Raw genomic sequence first — 13,299 nt, 5'->3', positions numbered from 1 at the left:
CTGTGAGCAGGGGGAGCCTGGGTAAGAGAAGGCTCCAGGGCCTCACGCCCTCTCCCCCAAATGGCTCCTTCAACTCGCATCCTGACCCCTTTCTATCGCCACCCGTAGATCCTGAACTGCGTCAACCCTGACAACGAGAACAGTCCGGAGATCCCAGTGAAGGTGTTGAACTGTGACACCATCACGCAGGTCAAAGAGAAGATTCTCGATGCCGTCTACAAGAACGTGCCCTATTCCCAGCGGCCGAGGGCTGTTGACATGGACTTGGGTAGGAAACCTGGCCTTGGGGTGTGAGGGCAACTTCCAAGAGGGCATTTGGGCTATGGGGGTGGAGGGGGAAGCCCTGCCTCGCAGACAGCCCCTCGTCGGGGCATGACTGGGTCCCGTCCAGGTGAGGGGCCAGGTGAAATGCTTGCCTGAAACACTGCCCGCTCAGAGGTGGCCACCTCTGGAGAGGCCCATGCTTTTGCCAGCATTGACCCCCCGGAGCCCCAGACGCCTGAAACACTGTCATTGCACCAGCTTGAGGGAGCCGGGGTTGCCAGGCCCCTAGAGGATGGCACAACTGGGCAGTCCCGGCCCCCGCCCCTCACACTGCTCCTGCACCACCCCTCCACCCAGAGTGGCGTCAAGGCCGGATTGCCCGGGTCGTGCTGCAGGACGAGGACATCACCACCAAGATCGAGGGTGACTGGAAGCGGCTCAACACACTGATGCACTATCAGGTGAGGGCAGGGCTTTGCGTCAGGGACCCCTGCCCTCCCAGAATGCCCCCTCCTTCTAAGGTTTGCTCTAAGGCCCTCAAAGCCCTAAAAGGGTTCTCTTATCCCCCCTCTCCACATCCTCCCTGAGTCTAGAGCAGTGATTCTCAGCCACAGCTGCCGATTAGAATTAACTGGGGGAAGCTGTCGAAAACACGAGTGTCCAGACTCACCCTGAGAAACTGACTGAACTGGTGTGGGGTTGGGCTGGACATTCCTATTCTGTACTGAGTGTAGCTCTTCGCCTGCAGAAAAATGGCATCTTTCACAGACAGCTGCATAGTCTCCTGCTGCTTTCTCTTTGCTTTCTTACTAATGCAGCTTCCACGTCCCACCTGCAACGAAGCAGGGAATTGGGTCTTATATTCTGCCACTTACTAGCTGGTGTCCCTGGGGAAGTTGCTTAAGCTCTCATTCTTCTCATCTGTAAAATGGAGTTAATGGTGATCCCTGCCCCATAAAGTTGTGAGGCATAGATTGAATATAGTAGGTAGAGTGTTTAGCACACCGGCAGACACATTGAATGGAACAGTCAAAAAAAAAAAAAAATCTCAGCAAAAGAACAAAAGATCCCGAGAGGTATCTACTCTCACCCCCCTTGCTTCTCATGGTAACCACTCACAGCTGGGGGTCTCTGTAAGATTTAGCACAGGTAGGCTGCTTGGGATTTGAAAAACATACTAAAATAGAAGCTGGAGATGAGAGACAGTGAGGGAAATTAAACCAAACAGAGGAAGTGCCTTGGGCAGCAGGACCCTGTGGGATTTCCTGTTTAATAACATCATCCTCTGTCTCTGCCTCATACGGGGAGGGTGCGGAGGGGCTGGCAGGCTGAATTCTTAAGCACTGAGTTGCCAACGACCAGGAGGCTGGGGGTCCTAACAGCCAGCAGGACCTGCTGGGAGCCTCTTGGGGCACAGAGGAAAGAAAGGGGCACTGGGGAAACCCCAAAATGCTTCCTTCCAGGCTCCATCCCTCTTACTGGCCTGCATTTCCCATGCTGACACTCTGCCTGGAGCCCCTCCCTAAATGGAGTAAGTGTGGTATAGTGGGCAGAGAGAAGGATTTGTGAGCTCTATTTAAACCCCTGCTTCCCCACTCATGGGTGATGTGACTTTAATCTCCCTAAACCTTGGGCTCCTCATCAGTAAATGGAGATATGACCCCAAATTGTGAAGGTGGTTGGAAGTATGAGAAGCCACAGGTGAGGTATACCAGATGTATATACCACTCCGTAGTAGCTATAACACTCTGTTGATTTCACCCCAGCCCCCAACCCCACTTCACACTGGGCTTCGTAGAGCAGTTTTAATGAACCAATTAGAACCGAAGAAGAAAGTGCAAAAGAAATGAGCATTATGCCCCCAACTTGTAAGTTTCTCCAGGGCAGGAATGGGGCCGCTCTTCTCTGTCTTTGGTGCCCTAATGCTTGTTACTGGTCTGTCTGTCCTATGACTCCCAATCAGAAGAATGGAATATTCTGTTCTAACAGTGCTCATCTTACAAAGCACTTTGAATTCCCCGATGTCATTTATCATTCATGTATTCATTCATTCCTCAAATATTTACCGAGCTTTACTTTGTGCAAGGCTCTTCCCGCACGCTAGCCCTGAGTGACAGGGGACAAGAGGGATTATTCTTCCCTTTGGGAGACAATGATGATGATGATGATGATCTTCATAATAGCAATAGTAATACCAGCATTTACTGAGTGTCACTGGGTGCCAGGCACCACTGCCCCCAGCCTCTACGTGTCCTAACGCCTTTAATCCTCACAACAAACCTAGACACGATTATTATCCCCTTTGACACATGAGACAACTGAGGCGCAGAGAGGTTAAGTGACTTTCCCGAAACCATGTAGCTACTAAGTGCAGAGGCAAGGTCAGACCCAGCCAGGCATCTTGCCCATGGGTTTGTATCACCTGTTGGTCAAGAGAAAGACTGGAGACTAAGGACAAGGGAGATTTAGTGATGAGACCTGGAATTCAGTTGAACTGTGGTCATTCCAGTCACCTTGTGAATCTCCCTTTAGGTGACAACAAGCCATAAATGATAACATAATCTGTTCTCCCTGGGAGAATAAACCCGTGCTCCTTCCGGGCTTCCGTGTATCATTTCAATTGCAAAGAGAGTTCCTCAAAGTCCGAGGTGGGGAGTTCCCCCTCCTTTTCAGACCTAGTGCTGATTGTACAAGCTGCCTGCAGTCTGGGGAGCCGCCCCAGCTGGGAAGTAACTACGCATTGGCATCTTCCAGACCACTGTGAAGGGCCCTGGACCCTGCACCTTTATGCCATCAAGTCAAAGCATCGACCTCTTGTTACCCTCCCAGGAGTCAAAGGTCCTTGGAGCCCCTACAGGAGAAAAATCTGCATAATCTTAGTTGACAAAGAGATTTTTAAAAACTTCCCGGGTTCCCACAGATTTATAGGGAGGGTGAAATTAAACACCACTACTAAAACTGGCTATCAGGGAATCTCGTTAGTGCTAATGTTCACTTATAGTTTGACTTCCCAACGTTTAATTTTTTTTTTTGGTGGGAGAGAGGGACTGACAATTTAAGACCCAGAAAGATGGTTTTACGACTGGTGCAGCCATAAATCAAACTTACAAAGTTCATAAAAATTGTTAAAGTAAAAAATGGTTTAATAGGAATGTTTTATGGCCCATAACATTATTATAGCTGTTTTATTCCCTCTGTGTTAGGGGTTTAATTGGATCGCCACAATTCTGGGGATTCTCTGTTTTTTATTGGATGGAGGGTAACCTTAAATCAAAATGGCCCCAAATGTCTTCAGTATGGCTCCTCATTTGTCAGCCCTTTCCCTACAGGCTGGGTGCTGAGCCTGGGCACCCTCACAGAGGACAGGCAAGACACCTTCTTTCTCGCTGACTCCCCAAGAGCCTTGTGGTGAAGCTCCTCAAGGTGACTGGGCCATTATAGGACCCAGGCCAGAAAGAAATCAGAACCAAAAGGGAAAATGGGCTTCAGACCAGTGTGTCTTGAAATAAAATCCCAAATTAGGATGCAATGAGGAGAACATGTGCTCTGGAGCCTGACAGTCCGGGCGACAAATTTTGGCTCTATCACGTGTTAGGTGTGCGGACTTGAAGGTGTTGTTTAGCTTCTCAATGCTTCAGTTCCTCATCTCTAAAATGGGGATAGTTGTCTGTAACTCACAAAGCTCAAGGCAGGCTGGGCTACACTAGCTCCCTCTAATAGAAATACAATGCAAGCCACACGTATAACTTTACATTTTTTACTAGTCACATTTAAAAAGTAAAAATAAGCAGATGAATGTAATGTTAATGTTTTATTTAACACAACTGATGTAAAATAATTGTCATTTGAATATGTAATCAATATAAACATGATCAATGAGACAGTTTGTATACTTTTATTCATCCTAAGTCATTGAAATCCAGCGTGTACTGTACATTTATAGCGTACCTGAGCTCAGACACTTACAGGGCATCTCCCTTTGGACTGATTGGATTGCAAGAGCCCAATAGCCACAGGTGGCAAGTAGCTACCATATTGAAAAGCAGGAATTGTTATTTCTAGCATTCCTGATCTCCTTATGCTCTACCTAAACCTATTCCATAACTTTCTAGAAGTACTTGACAATTTTAGTCCCCAAGATACCAACATTCACCTGAACTGTATCTCTCATACCCTTCTCAGGTATCAGACAGATCGGTGGTGGCTCTGGTCCCCAAACAGACCTCCTCCTACAACATCCCTGCCTCTGCCAGCATCTCCCGGACGTCCATCAGCAGATACGGTGAGGACCAGAGAGGTAGCCTGGGCAGCCAGTGGAGCCTTCTGTGACCCCCAGGGGCTACTCACCATCCCTTCTGACAGCAGGAGCCCTGTGCTGCTGCCAGCCTGCAGTCAAAGGCTTCCCTTTCTCCCTGGACCAGTCATCCTCGGAGCAGCCTGTCTCCTCAGAGCTGTGGCAGCAGGTGGTACCCGGCACCTTTCCTTTGATAGCCCAGGTCTGATGAAGGAGTTTGAAGGGCCCAGACCCAAGGAGGCTCTTGGATGGGAGGTTCACATAACCCAGTCCCAGTTTATGCTTATTGTCCTGACTGAATTATTAACAGTGCCCCCTTTAGCTCTCAGTCGTGTCCCAATGTGGGCAATCAATTGGCCATCCTAGCCCTTCCACCCGTGAGGCGTGCTAGGGCCCCCAGTGCCCTCTGGGCAATGAGGTTGTGGTGTTTCAGTCTCTCTGACTCTGTTTCCTCTGGTTCTGTATAGCACTAGGCTTTGGGCTGTCCAGCTAAAGGACACCTCAGGACTGAAGCTGGCAGCTCCAAAAGGGGCTCAGACAATTCTATATTCTGGGCCCCAAGTAAGAAGGAACTCATCAGCTCCCGAGAGGGAGCATTTCCACTCACAGCCCTTAGTATCCAGACTTTTATTAAAGCCCCTATGAGAAGATCTGGTTGACATTTTACCTATCGATTGTTCTTTGCCGGAAGCATCAGGGAATGAGGGACTCCCAAATTCCCAAGGGCCACTCTAGCTCACAGAATTTCTAGGTCCTCTTTTTACAAAAAGATTTTAGGCTGTTCTCATGCCAACCAAGGATCGATAAAATAACCCACCAAATATGAAACCCCAAGGGTCCCCTTCCAATTGAAATTGGTTTGTTCTGAGTGAGTGCAGCAGGTGGGCAGGGATTCTAGAAGGATTCTACAAGCCAGGATGATGCAATTAGTCGCTCACAGGCCTCCGCTGCCCCCTTCTCCTCAGACTCCTCCTTCAGGTACACAGGCAGTCCCGACAGCCTGCGGTCTCGGGCCCCCATGATCACCCCAGACCTGGAGAGTGGGGTCAAGGTGTGGCATCTGGTGAAGAACCACGACCATGGGGACCAGAAGGAGGGTGACCGGGGCAGCAAAATGGTCTCCGAGATCTACCTGACCCGGCTATTGGCCACCAAGGTAATTCCTGCCCTGCCCAGCCCAGGAAAGGCTCCTCAGAGAGGTGTGTCCTACCTCCCACCCAGCCCACAGCATAGGAAGGACATCATGGAGTCTGTCCTTCAAGGTAACGCATTTGGACAAGCAGGTCCAGGTCTGGGACAGGTTTCCCAGGAGATCAGGCCACTGCTGTTCTCTACCCTTTGGCAAAAATCACAATGACATCTTTCCTCCTAGCTCACCCGATAGGACCGCCATTACTCCTCAGAGGATTGACGCTCTCACCTCGGGCCCCTACACCCCTTGGGAAATCATTGGGGGTTTTTATTGGTATTAGATGGACAGATATGCCAGCTTCCTCCATCAGTGCCTTTTCTACCCACTTTCTGGCCACAGTGGGAGGAAAAGCGTGAAGGCCTGGTCCTTCTGGTATCCAAGAGAAGGCTTCCCCTTCCCCGTCCCATCTCATCTACCCCCAAATGCTGATGGAAGCGAGGCAGCGGCCGTGCTGGAAGCTATGTTCTAAAGCTGTCTTCTAGCCTCCCTAGCAGAGAAAAGTTTGCCCATATGCATAGCAATCATCCAGCCCGTATTTGCCAGGACTGTCCCCCACTGACCCCACAAAAATGTGGCTGAAATTCTAATACAGTGGCATCTCAGACTTGCCCCCTGAAGTGCCTCAGAAATACACCATCAGACCATGCGTCTCAAATTTTGCTTTGCCTAATATGCTAATAAGAGACCAACAAAGAGACACCAAAAGGTTGGACATTTTCCTGACCTTCAGAGGGGTTTTTCGAACGTGCAGACTGTGGGCCCCAGGCCCAGCCTTGTCCCTGCCCCAGGTACCCTCCAAGGCCCTGTGATCAGGGCTGTGTCTCAGTGTTCTTGGATCTGCACCCCTCACCCAGTCCCCAGACACCACTTATCCCAGGCCACTAACATGGTGAGCCCTTCACACCTTCCTGTGAGACCCTCTGCAGTCCTGCCCTGCTCCTGCTGGAAAGGTCCAGCCCTCCATCTTGTTCTTTAGACACCTTCTCGTACCAACCTGTGCCCGTCATTCCCTGTGGGAAGCCTGGGCTCAGAGCACTTGCTGTCTTCAGTCAGACTCCCCACGCCCACACCCGCCTGCCATGGACACATGCAGAAATGTGGCATGTGGCCGCAGGTTGGAGGAGGTTCTTGCCAGGAATCTGCAGCCCATTCAGTCCTTCCCACCTCCCCAACACCCACCCCACCCCCACTCCCACCACACTCTGTGCACAGCCTGGCATTGCAGACACATTTCCAAGGCAGGATCGGTCCAAGGCACCATCTGGTCTGCCCGCCTGCTGCCCGTCCCCCTCCCCCACCTCATACTTTCCCACCACCCCTCCTCCAGGGCACCCTGCAGAAGTTCGTGGACGACTTGTTTGAGACCTTGTTCAGCACCGTGCACCGGGGCAGCGCTCTCCCCCTGGCCATCAAGTACATGTTTGATTTCCTGGATGAGCAGGCAGACAGACACAGCATCCACGACACAGATGTGCGGCACACCTGGAAGAGCAACTGGTAAACCCCTGGGGAGCCCAGGGAGAGCTGCAGCCTGGCGAGGCTGCAAGCTGCGGGGGATGAGGACTAGCAGGGACCAGGGAGATGGGCGGAGCCTGTTCTCTGCTGTGGCTGAGTAATCCAAGGCTCCTGGGACAAACATATGCTCTGCAGAGCAAACATGGTCCCCAGGCGCCAAGTGAGCCCTGCCCGGCATAGAGCCTGGCACCAGGACAGACGCACCCTTGAGCTCTGTCCTTCCAGGCTCAGAGCCTTCTCCAGGACGTGCCTCGTCCTCCCTAACTTCCGGTTCTTAGGAAAGGGGGCTGGAAGAACCTACACAAAGAGCCACGTCTGAGACCTAGCAGCAGATCTTCACAGACAGGCATTGTGGGGCATTCTGAGCACAGCAGAACCTAAGGCACTTCCTGAAATGGGGAAGCCCTGAATTAAACTTAGACCCTGGGGAAGTTGACCCGTGCTGGGAGAGAGCTTGCACCTGCTGTAGACTTGAGCCCACCAACTACGAGGTTGTCATTGCAAACGTGATCCCTTAAGGCCAAGTGATTACCCCGGCGCCATGGCTTTCAGGAAGCAGCAGGCAGGACGTCCTGCAGGCGTGACTGTCTGCCCTAAGGTAACCTCCGCAGCCAAACCCAGCAGTGGGAGAAACAGCTCCTGCGGGCTCTTCGTGCAAGACTTTTCTCTCCTGGGTTTCGAACCTGGACCACAGACCACGCTGGAGACTGACTTTCAGGTCACAAAGGGCCTGGCCAAGAGCCGGAGTAAAAGCCTTCCTTCAGGAAAAGAGCACAGAGAGGGGAGAGAGGGGATCCAGGCATTTGGGTTGGGCAGGCAGCCCACACAGCTGTCTGGAGTCAGCCATCTCCTCAGAAAACAGAGCCGACACAGATGGGTCCCGGCTGTTATTTGGGAATCAAAAGTCCTAGCAACCAGCAAAACACTTTGGAAAAACCCACCCCCAAACCCCATATATTCCTTCTTTTCCGGGGTGTCGTGGTTGCCAAGCGCTCCAAAGTCTGCAGCTTTGATCACAGTGGAGTGAAATGAAGAGGCTCTGGTGGTCGTGGGGTGAGGAGGCTCCAGTGCATGTCACTGGGACAGGCCTTTCATTCATCTGCATTCCCAGGGCCGGGGCCATGGCTGTTCCCTTTGCTTTGGCGGATCCTCAGTCCAGCGCCAGGAGTGGCAATTTCAAGGGAATCAAGAGAAAGTTCTGGATTATCCCCATCTCTGTGCCCTCTGTTTCCGGCCAGGCCCAAGTCATAGAAATACTCTGCCCTGGAGTTGTGGTGGGGAGAGTCCCCTTAGCCAGACCTCAGGTCCCTAATGTCCAAGGAAAGACTATTAGAAGCTTCCAAAGCTGCCGGGGGAAGGGGAGGTAGAAGAGAGGAGTCACCTCTCAGCCCAGGCCACTCCCTCCAGGTTAAGGAAAGTGAGTGATCCCGTTGCATTTGGAAAGATAAGCCGAAATCATGATGGAAGGACTTGGAGTGGGCACAGCTGATCTTTCGCAAAACTTGGCATGAACTGAGACATTTGGGAAAGTTTGGGGTCCAGGAGAATCAAGAGAAAATGAAGGAGGGGGGGAGGTAGTTTGGATGGCTGAAACATCTCAGGCCCGAAGGACAAGCCGGGGACAGGGCTCATTCCACAGAGGATCCAAAAGAGTTAAGGGCCTGCAGGCAGCTGGAGGAGACGGCCAAGTTGGAAAAGGCAGCAGAAACAGCAGCTGTTCTGGTTTTGAAGGGGAGTAAATGGGCTTATCCTCCTTATGGCCTAAGGAGCAGAGAAAAAGCATTCTCCTCCGATTATAAATTCCCAAGTTGCAGGAAGAACTCTCCTAACGACTGATCAGTTCCTCTTGGGGTGGGAAAAACGCGGAGTCCTGTAGTGAGTCATTCCCAGTGTGCCAGCAATGGCCTCCTCTTCTTCCTCTGCCCCCGACCAGATCAGAGAAAGCCCCTGGGGAGAGTCGTGAAAGAGCTGCCCCCAGGGGAGCCCATTCCGCAGCCCAGCCAGGCCAGGCCAGCCCTGGGAAGCAGCTGGGCAGCCGGGCTGGGTGGGGAGCAAGGTGGCGCCCTTTGCGCCCACTCGGAGCCCGTGCTGGGGCTGCCACTGCATCCTTCTGGACAATGGCCACGGGCATTGGGAAGGGACTCGGGGAGCCTGGGGGCTTTGTTTGAAGCTCTGAGAAGACTGTGCAGCCCTCTGTACTTGGGCTTCCCTGGGGACACAGAGGCCTTTGGAAAAGACCTCCAGGAGGGAACGAAGCCACCCACACCCACCTCTCAGTTGTCAGAGAACAGGGTCAGCACCCCATTAGGACACAATAGTGCCTCTCCTTTTCTCCCAGCATCAGTAACAGCTTAGCCTAAATTGGCAGCCCTGGCCGGACCTGTTTTCTGTGACTTCATTTGAGAGAATTTGGCATTTGTGGGGGAGGGAGGAATGTTGGTGAACAGCATGGGGCACGGCCAAGGTACGGCCCTCAGACTCTGCTCTGCTGTTTCCTGCAGCCTCCCTCTGCGCTTCTGGGTGAACGTGATCAAGAACCCCCAGTTTGTATTTGACATCCACAAGGGCAGCATCACGGACGCCTGCCTCTCTGTGGTGGCCCAGACCTTCATGGACTCTTGTTCAACATCGGAGCACCGGCTGGGCAAGGACTCCCCTTCCAACAAGCTGCTCTACGCCAAGGACATCCCCAGCTACAAGAGCTGGGTGGAAAGGTCGGTAGCGCCCTCAAGACAGGCCCGTGGCCCTGAACGCCTGCTGCATTCCCTCCTCTGGGCTTCACTGACCAAGGACTCAAAACCACGTTTGTGGTGCCTTCGGGACCTCATGCTCACCTTTTTCTCTCTTGTCCAAAGTTCCTGCTGGGGGAAGAAAGGGAAGCTTTGTACCCTTCAAGTCAGATCATTAGCATTCTAATTACCATTTATTGAGCACATGCTAAGCACCCAGCACTGTGAAAAAGATGTTGTATGTATCACCTCACTAAAATATCCAGCAGAGTTGTGAAGTAGGTATTATTATCATCCCCATTTTACTGAGGAGGAAACTGAAGCACAGAGAGGCAAAATAACTTACCCAAGGTCACACAGCTAGCAGGTAGCAGAGCTGGAATTTGAATACAAGGAGTCTGGTCAGAGTCTGGGCTTTTAACTACCCTGGAAAGTTAGTAGTTAGGGAAAACCAGTCTCCAGGCCCCAACCTTAGGGAAAACCAGCCTCCAGGCCCCAACCTCAGCTTGAGGGAAGAGGCCAGAGGAAGCTTCGTCAGAAGAGAAATAGGGATGCAGGAGTAGCTGGGGACAACTGTGGTCTCAGGGGTTCTGGGGCCAGGGTAGGTATAGGCAGTATTTGCTGAGTCCCCACCAAGGAGCCTGTCCTCTCTATGGCAGATACTACGCAGACATCGCCAAGCTCCCCGCCATCAGTGACCAGGACATGAACGCCTACCTCGCCGAGCAATCCCGCCTGCACGCCGTGGAGTTCAACATGCTGAGTGCCCTCAATGAGATCTACTCCTACGTCAGCAAGTACAGTGAAGAGGTGAGTCAGGGCCCTGGGAAGGATGCACTCAGGGGGCAAAGCAAGTTAAACAAAAAGCAGGGCTCCATCCTTTAAAAAGAGCAACGGAGGGTAATTCAGAAAACACATTCACGGAGTCAAAAAGTCATCACCATGCTTTTAGAAGCAGCCTATCCTCTCCTGATTCATTCAGTGCTTTCTTACACCTTCCATTGTCTTGCCCTCATTGTTCATGCAATACATAACACCTTTACTGAATAATGTAATTGTTTTCCAGTTCAAAGTGTACGATTAATTTCATCCATTCTTTTTTTTTTTTTTTTTTTTTTTTTTTTTTGCGTTACGCGGGCCTCTCACTGTTGTGGCCTCTCCCATTGCGGAGCACAGGCTCCGGACGCGCAGGCCCAGCGGCCACGGCTCACGGGCCCAGCCGCTCCGCGGCATGCGGGATCCTCCCGGACCAGGGCACGAACCCGTGTCCCCTGCATCGGCAGGCGGACTCTCAACCACTGCGCCACCAGGGAAGCCCCAATTTCATCCATTCTTAAACAATGAATCAGACTATTCTTTGCAGTTGGGCAGATGCTGTCAGTTACATTTCAGACAGACAGGTGGACATGACTGGATCCTGAAGAGGACAGCTCCAGAGAATTCACAAGTCACGCATTAGCATTGTACCTGAATGTAATCGTAGTAACAATAATAATAGCTAACACATAGCACTTGCTATATGCTAAATGTCATTTAAAATACTTTAGATATGTACATACACACACATACATACACACACACACATATGTATGTCATACATATATTCAGTGAATCATTTACATTATTTAAGGTTATATTCATTAAGGCAGAATGGAAAGGCAGATAGAAGGATATAAGATTCTGGAAAATGGCCGCTTCCATGCTGAGTGCTAAGTCTGCCCCCCCCACCCCCTTTGCTTCTGTTCCTCAGCTCATTGGGGCACTCGAGCAGGACGAGCAGGCCCGGCGACAGCGGCTAGCATACAAGGTGGAACAGCTTATAAACGCCATGTCCATTGAGAGCTGAGAGATGGAGCCTCCTGTTCCTGGGAAGAGGGACCCGTGAAAGCTGTCGCACTGGGCACCTCAGAAGGAAGGACAAGTGACGGGGATCAGGCCCCAGCGCTTGCTGTCCCCTGAGACTCCCTCCCGGGGAGAGGGGAGGACCCCTCTCCCCACGCCAGCCAAGTTGCGTCACAGCCTGTTCCTGCAGGGAGAGACCAGGGGTGTCATCCACCCCATACCCCCGCGGCGAGGACGAGAGGGACGCCAGGACCCAGAGAAGGTGGCTCTTCAAGCTGAGAGGCACGACTGGGCGCGGTTCTGCCTCTGTGACTGCTGCTTTGCATGAAAACTCATTCAGTGTATATTGGGGAAATAATGAGAACTTTATTTAATTTTTTTTAAGAAAAAGGAAAACCAGAAATAAAACAAAACAAAAAGCTTCCCTGTTCATCCCGTCCAACTTTCGTTTAATTCTGATTTCTGTCCCCCTTTCCTTCTTTTACCCCTGTCCCTCCTTCCTCGTATAATTCCTGGTTCCCAATGCCGGAAAACGCCTACAGAGAGATGCTGAGAGAAAGCAGAGGGAAAAAGGATTGTTTCCTTGCCTTTGGAATTGTTTTTTTTTTTTAAAGTGAGGAGCTGAAGAATAGCACAAGTTGGCACCAAACACTTCGCAAAAAGAGAGGCCAGTGAAACCTGAAATTATCCTGGCAGCCGTAAGAGGTGGGGAAGGACTAACCAGCCTTTGCACAAATGGCAAAGCCATCGAGCGGCTCCACCTGGCTGACTGGAAACAGCTTTACATACGCACACCTGTGTATTCTCATCTCCAGAGGACGTGTGTCTGTAGAGTACCAATGCTTTTTGCTACTGTTTGGTTGTTTTGTTTTATTTAATCCTAAACCTCAACAAATGAGGAGCTGATTTTGGTACTTTTCCTTTGGGTTTCCCTAAAGTTACTACCAGAAGTGGGGGAGAGGTGAGCCTCTCCGAGACCAGAGGCCTGGCCTCCCCGAGGATGCTGGGCGGCTCTGCCTTACATCCGTCACTGTCATAAACCAGGCACCCTGGGGAAAGGCCTTGGAGGTGCGTGGGCCAGGCCTCCAGGAGATTCCATTTGGGAGCTGACCTGGGGATATGGGTGTTTGGCTTTGGATTCTGCTCCAATCCGCCAGTGGTTTCTTGCAATTAAAACAAAAATCAAACACTGTTTACAGCAAGCAATACTTGAAGAGCATAGGTTCAAGAAGCTGCAGTATTTATTGTTGTGCTTTCTGTCTTTTATTCTCTCATGCCTAGAAAGGGGAGACAGCCCTTCGCTCGTGTGCGGAAGCTCCTGGTCGTCTGAGCACTGTCCTCGGTAGAGATGACTGTAGCATCCCCATGTTATGTCTTCTTCGGCCTCTCTTTCTGCCTCTCACGTCCTTATGAGTTTGAAGGACAAGTGGGCGGCTTCTCTCTCTCCTGCTGACACCTAAATC

The 13,299-nt window shown here is 51.4% G+C and overlaps 1 protein-coding gene across 1 annotated transcript in view; it reads left to right on the top strand.

Annotated features, from left to right (window-relative positions):
• Positions 1 to 12,275, top strand: part of PLXNA2 (plexin A2) — a 219,390-nt gene extending 207,115 nt beyond the window's left edge. Inside the window, exons 25-32 of the mRNA XM_081224648.1 lie at positions 109 to 268; positions 622 to 725; positions 4,447 to 4,546; positions 5,524 to 5,714; positions 7,078 to 7,247; positions 9,767 to 9,979; positions 10,654 to 10,804; positions 11,745 to 12,275. Of these exons, the coding sequence (XP_081080774.1) occupies positions 109 to 268; positions 622 to 725; positions 4,447 to 4,546; positions 5,524 to 5,714; positions 7,078 to 7,247; positions 9,767 to 9,979; positions 10,654 to 10,804; positions 11,745 to 11,840 (1,185 nt within the window). The 3' untranslated portion in view covers positions 11,841 to 12,275. The remainder of the gene's footprint in view (positions 1 to 108; positions 269 to 621; positions 726 to 4,446; positions 4,547 to 5,523; positions 5,715 to 7,077; positions 7,248 to 9,766; positions 9,980 to 10,653; positions 10,805 to 11,744) is intronic.
• Positions 12,276 to 13,299: the final 1,024 nt, after the last annotated feature.

This window comes from Mesoplodon bidens, assembly GCF_964165515.1.
Source record: "Mesoplodon bidens genome assembly, chromosome: 2".
Taxonomy (NCBI): Eukaryota; Metazoa; Chordata; class Mammalia; order Artiodactyla; family Ziphiidae; genus Mesoplodon; species Mesoplodon bidens.
This window is presented reverse-complemented; position numbering and strand designations above follow the sequence as displayed.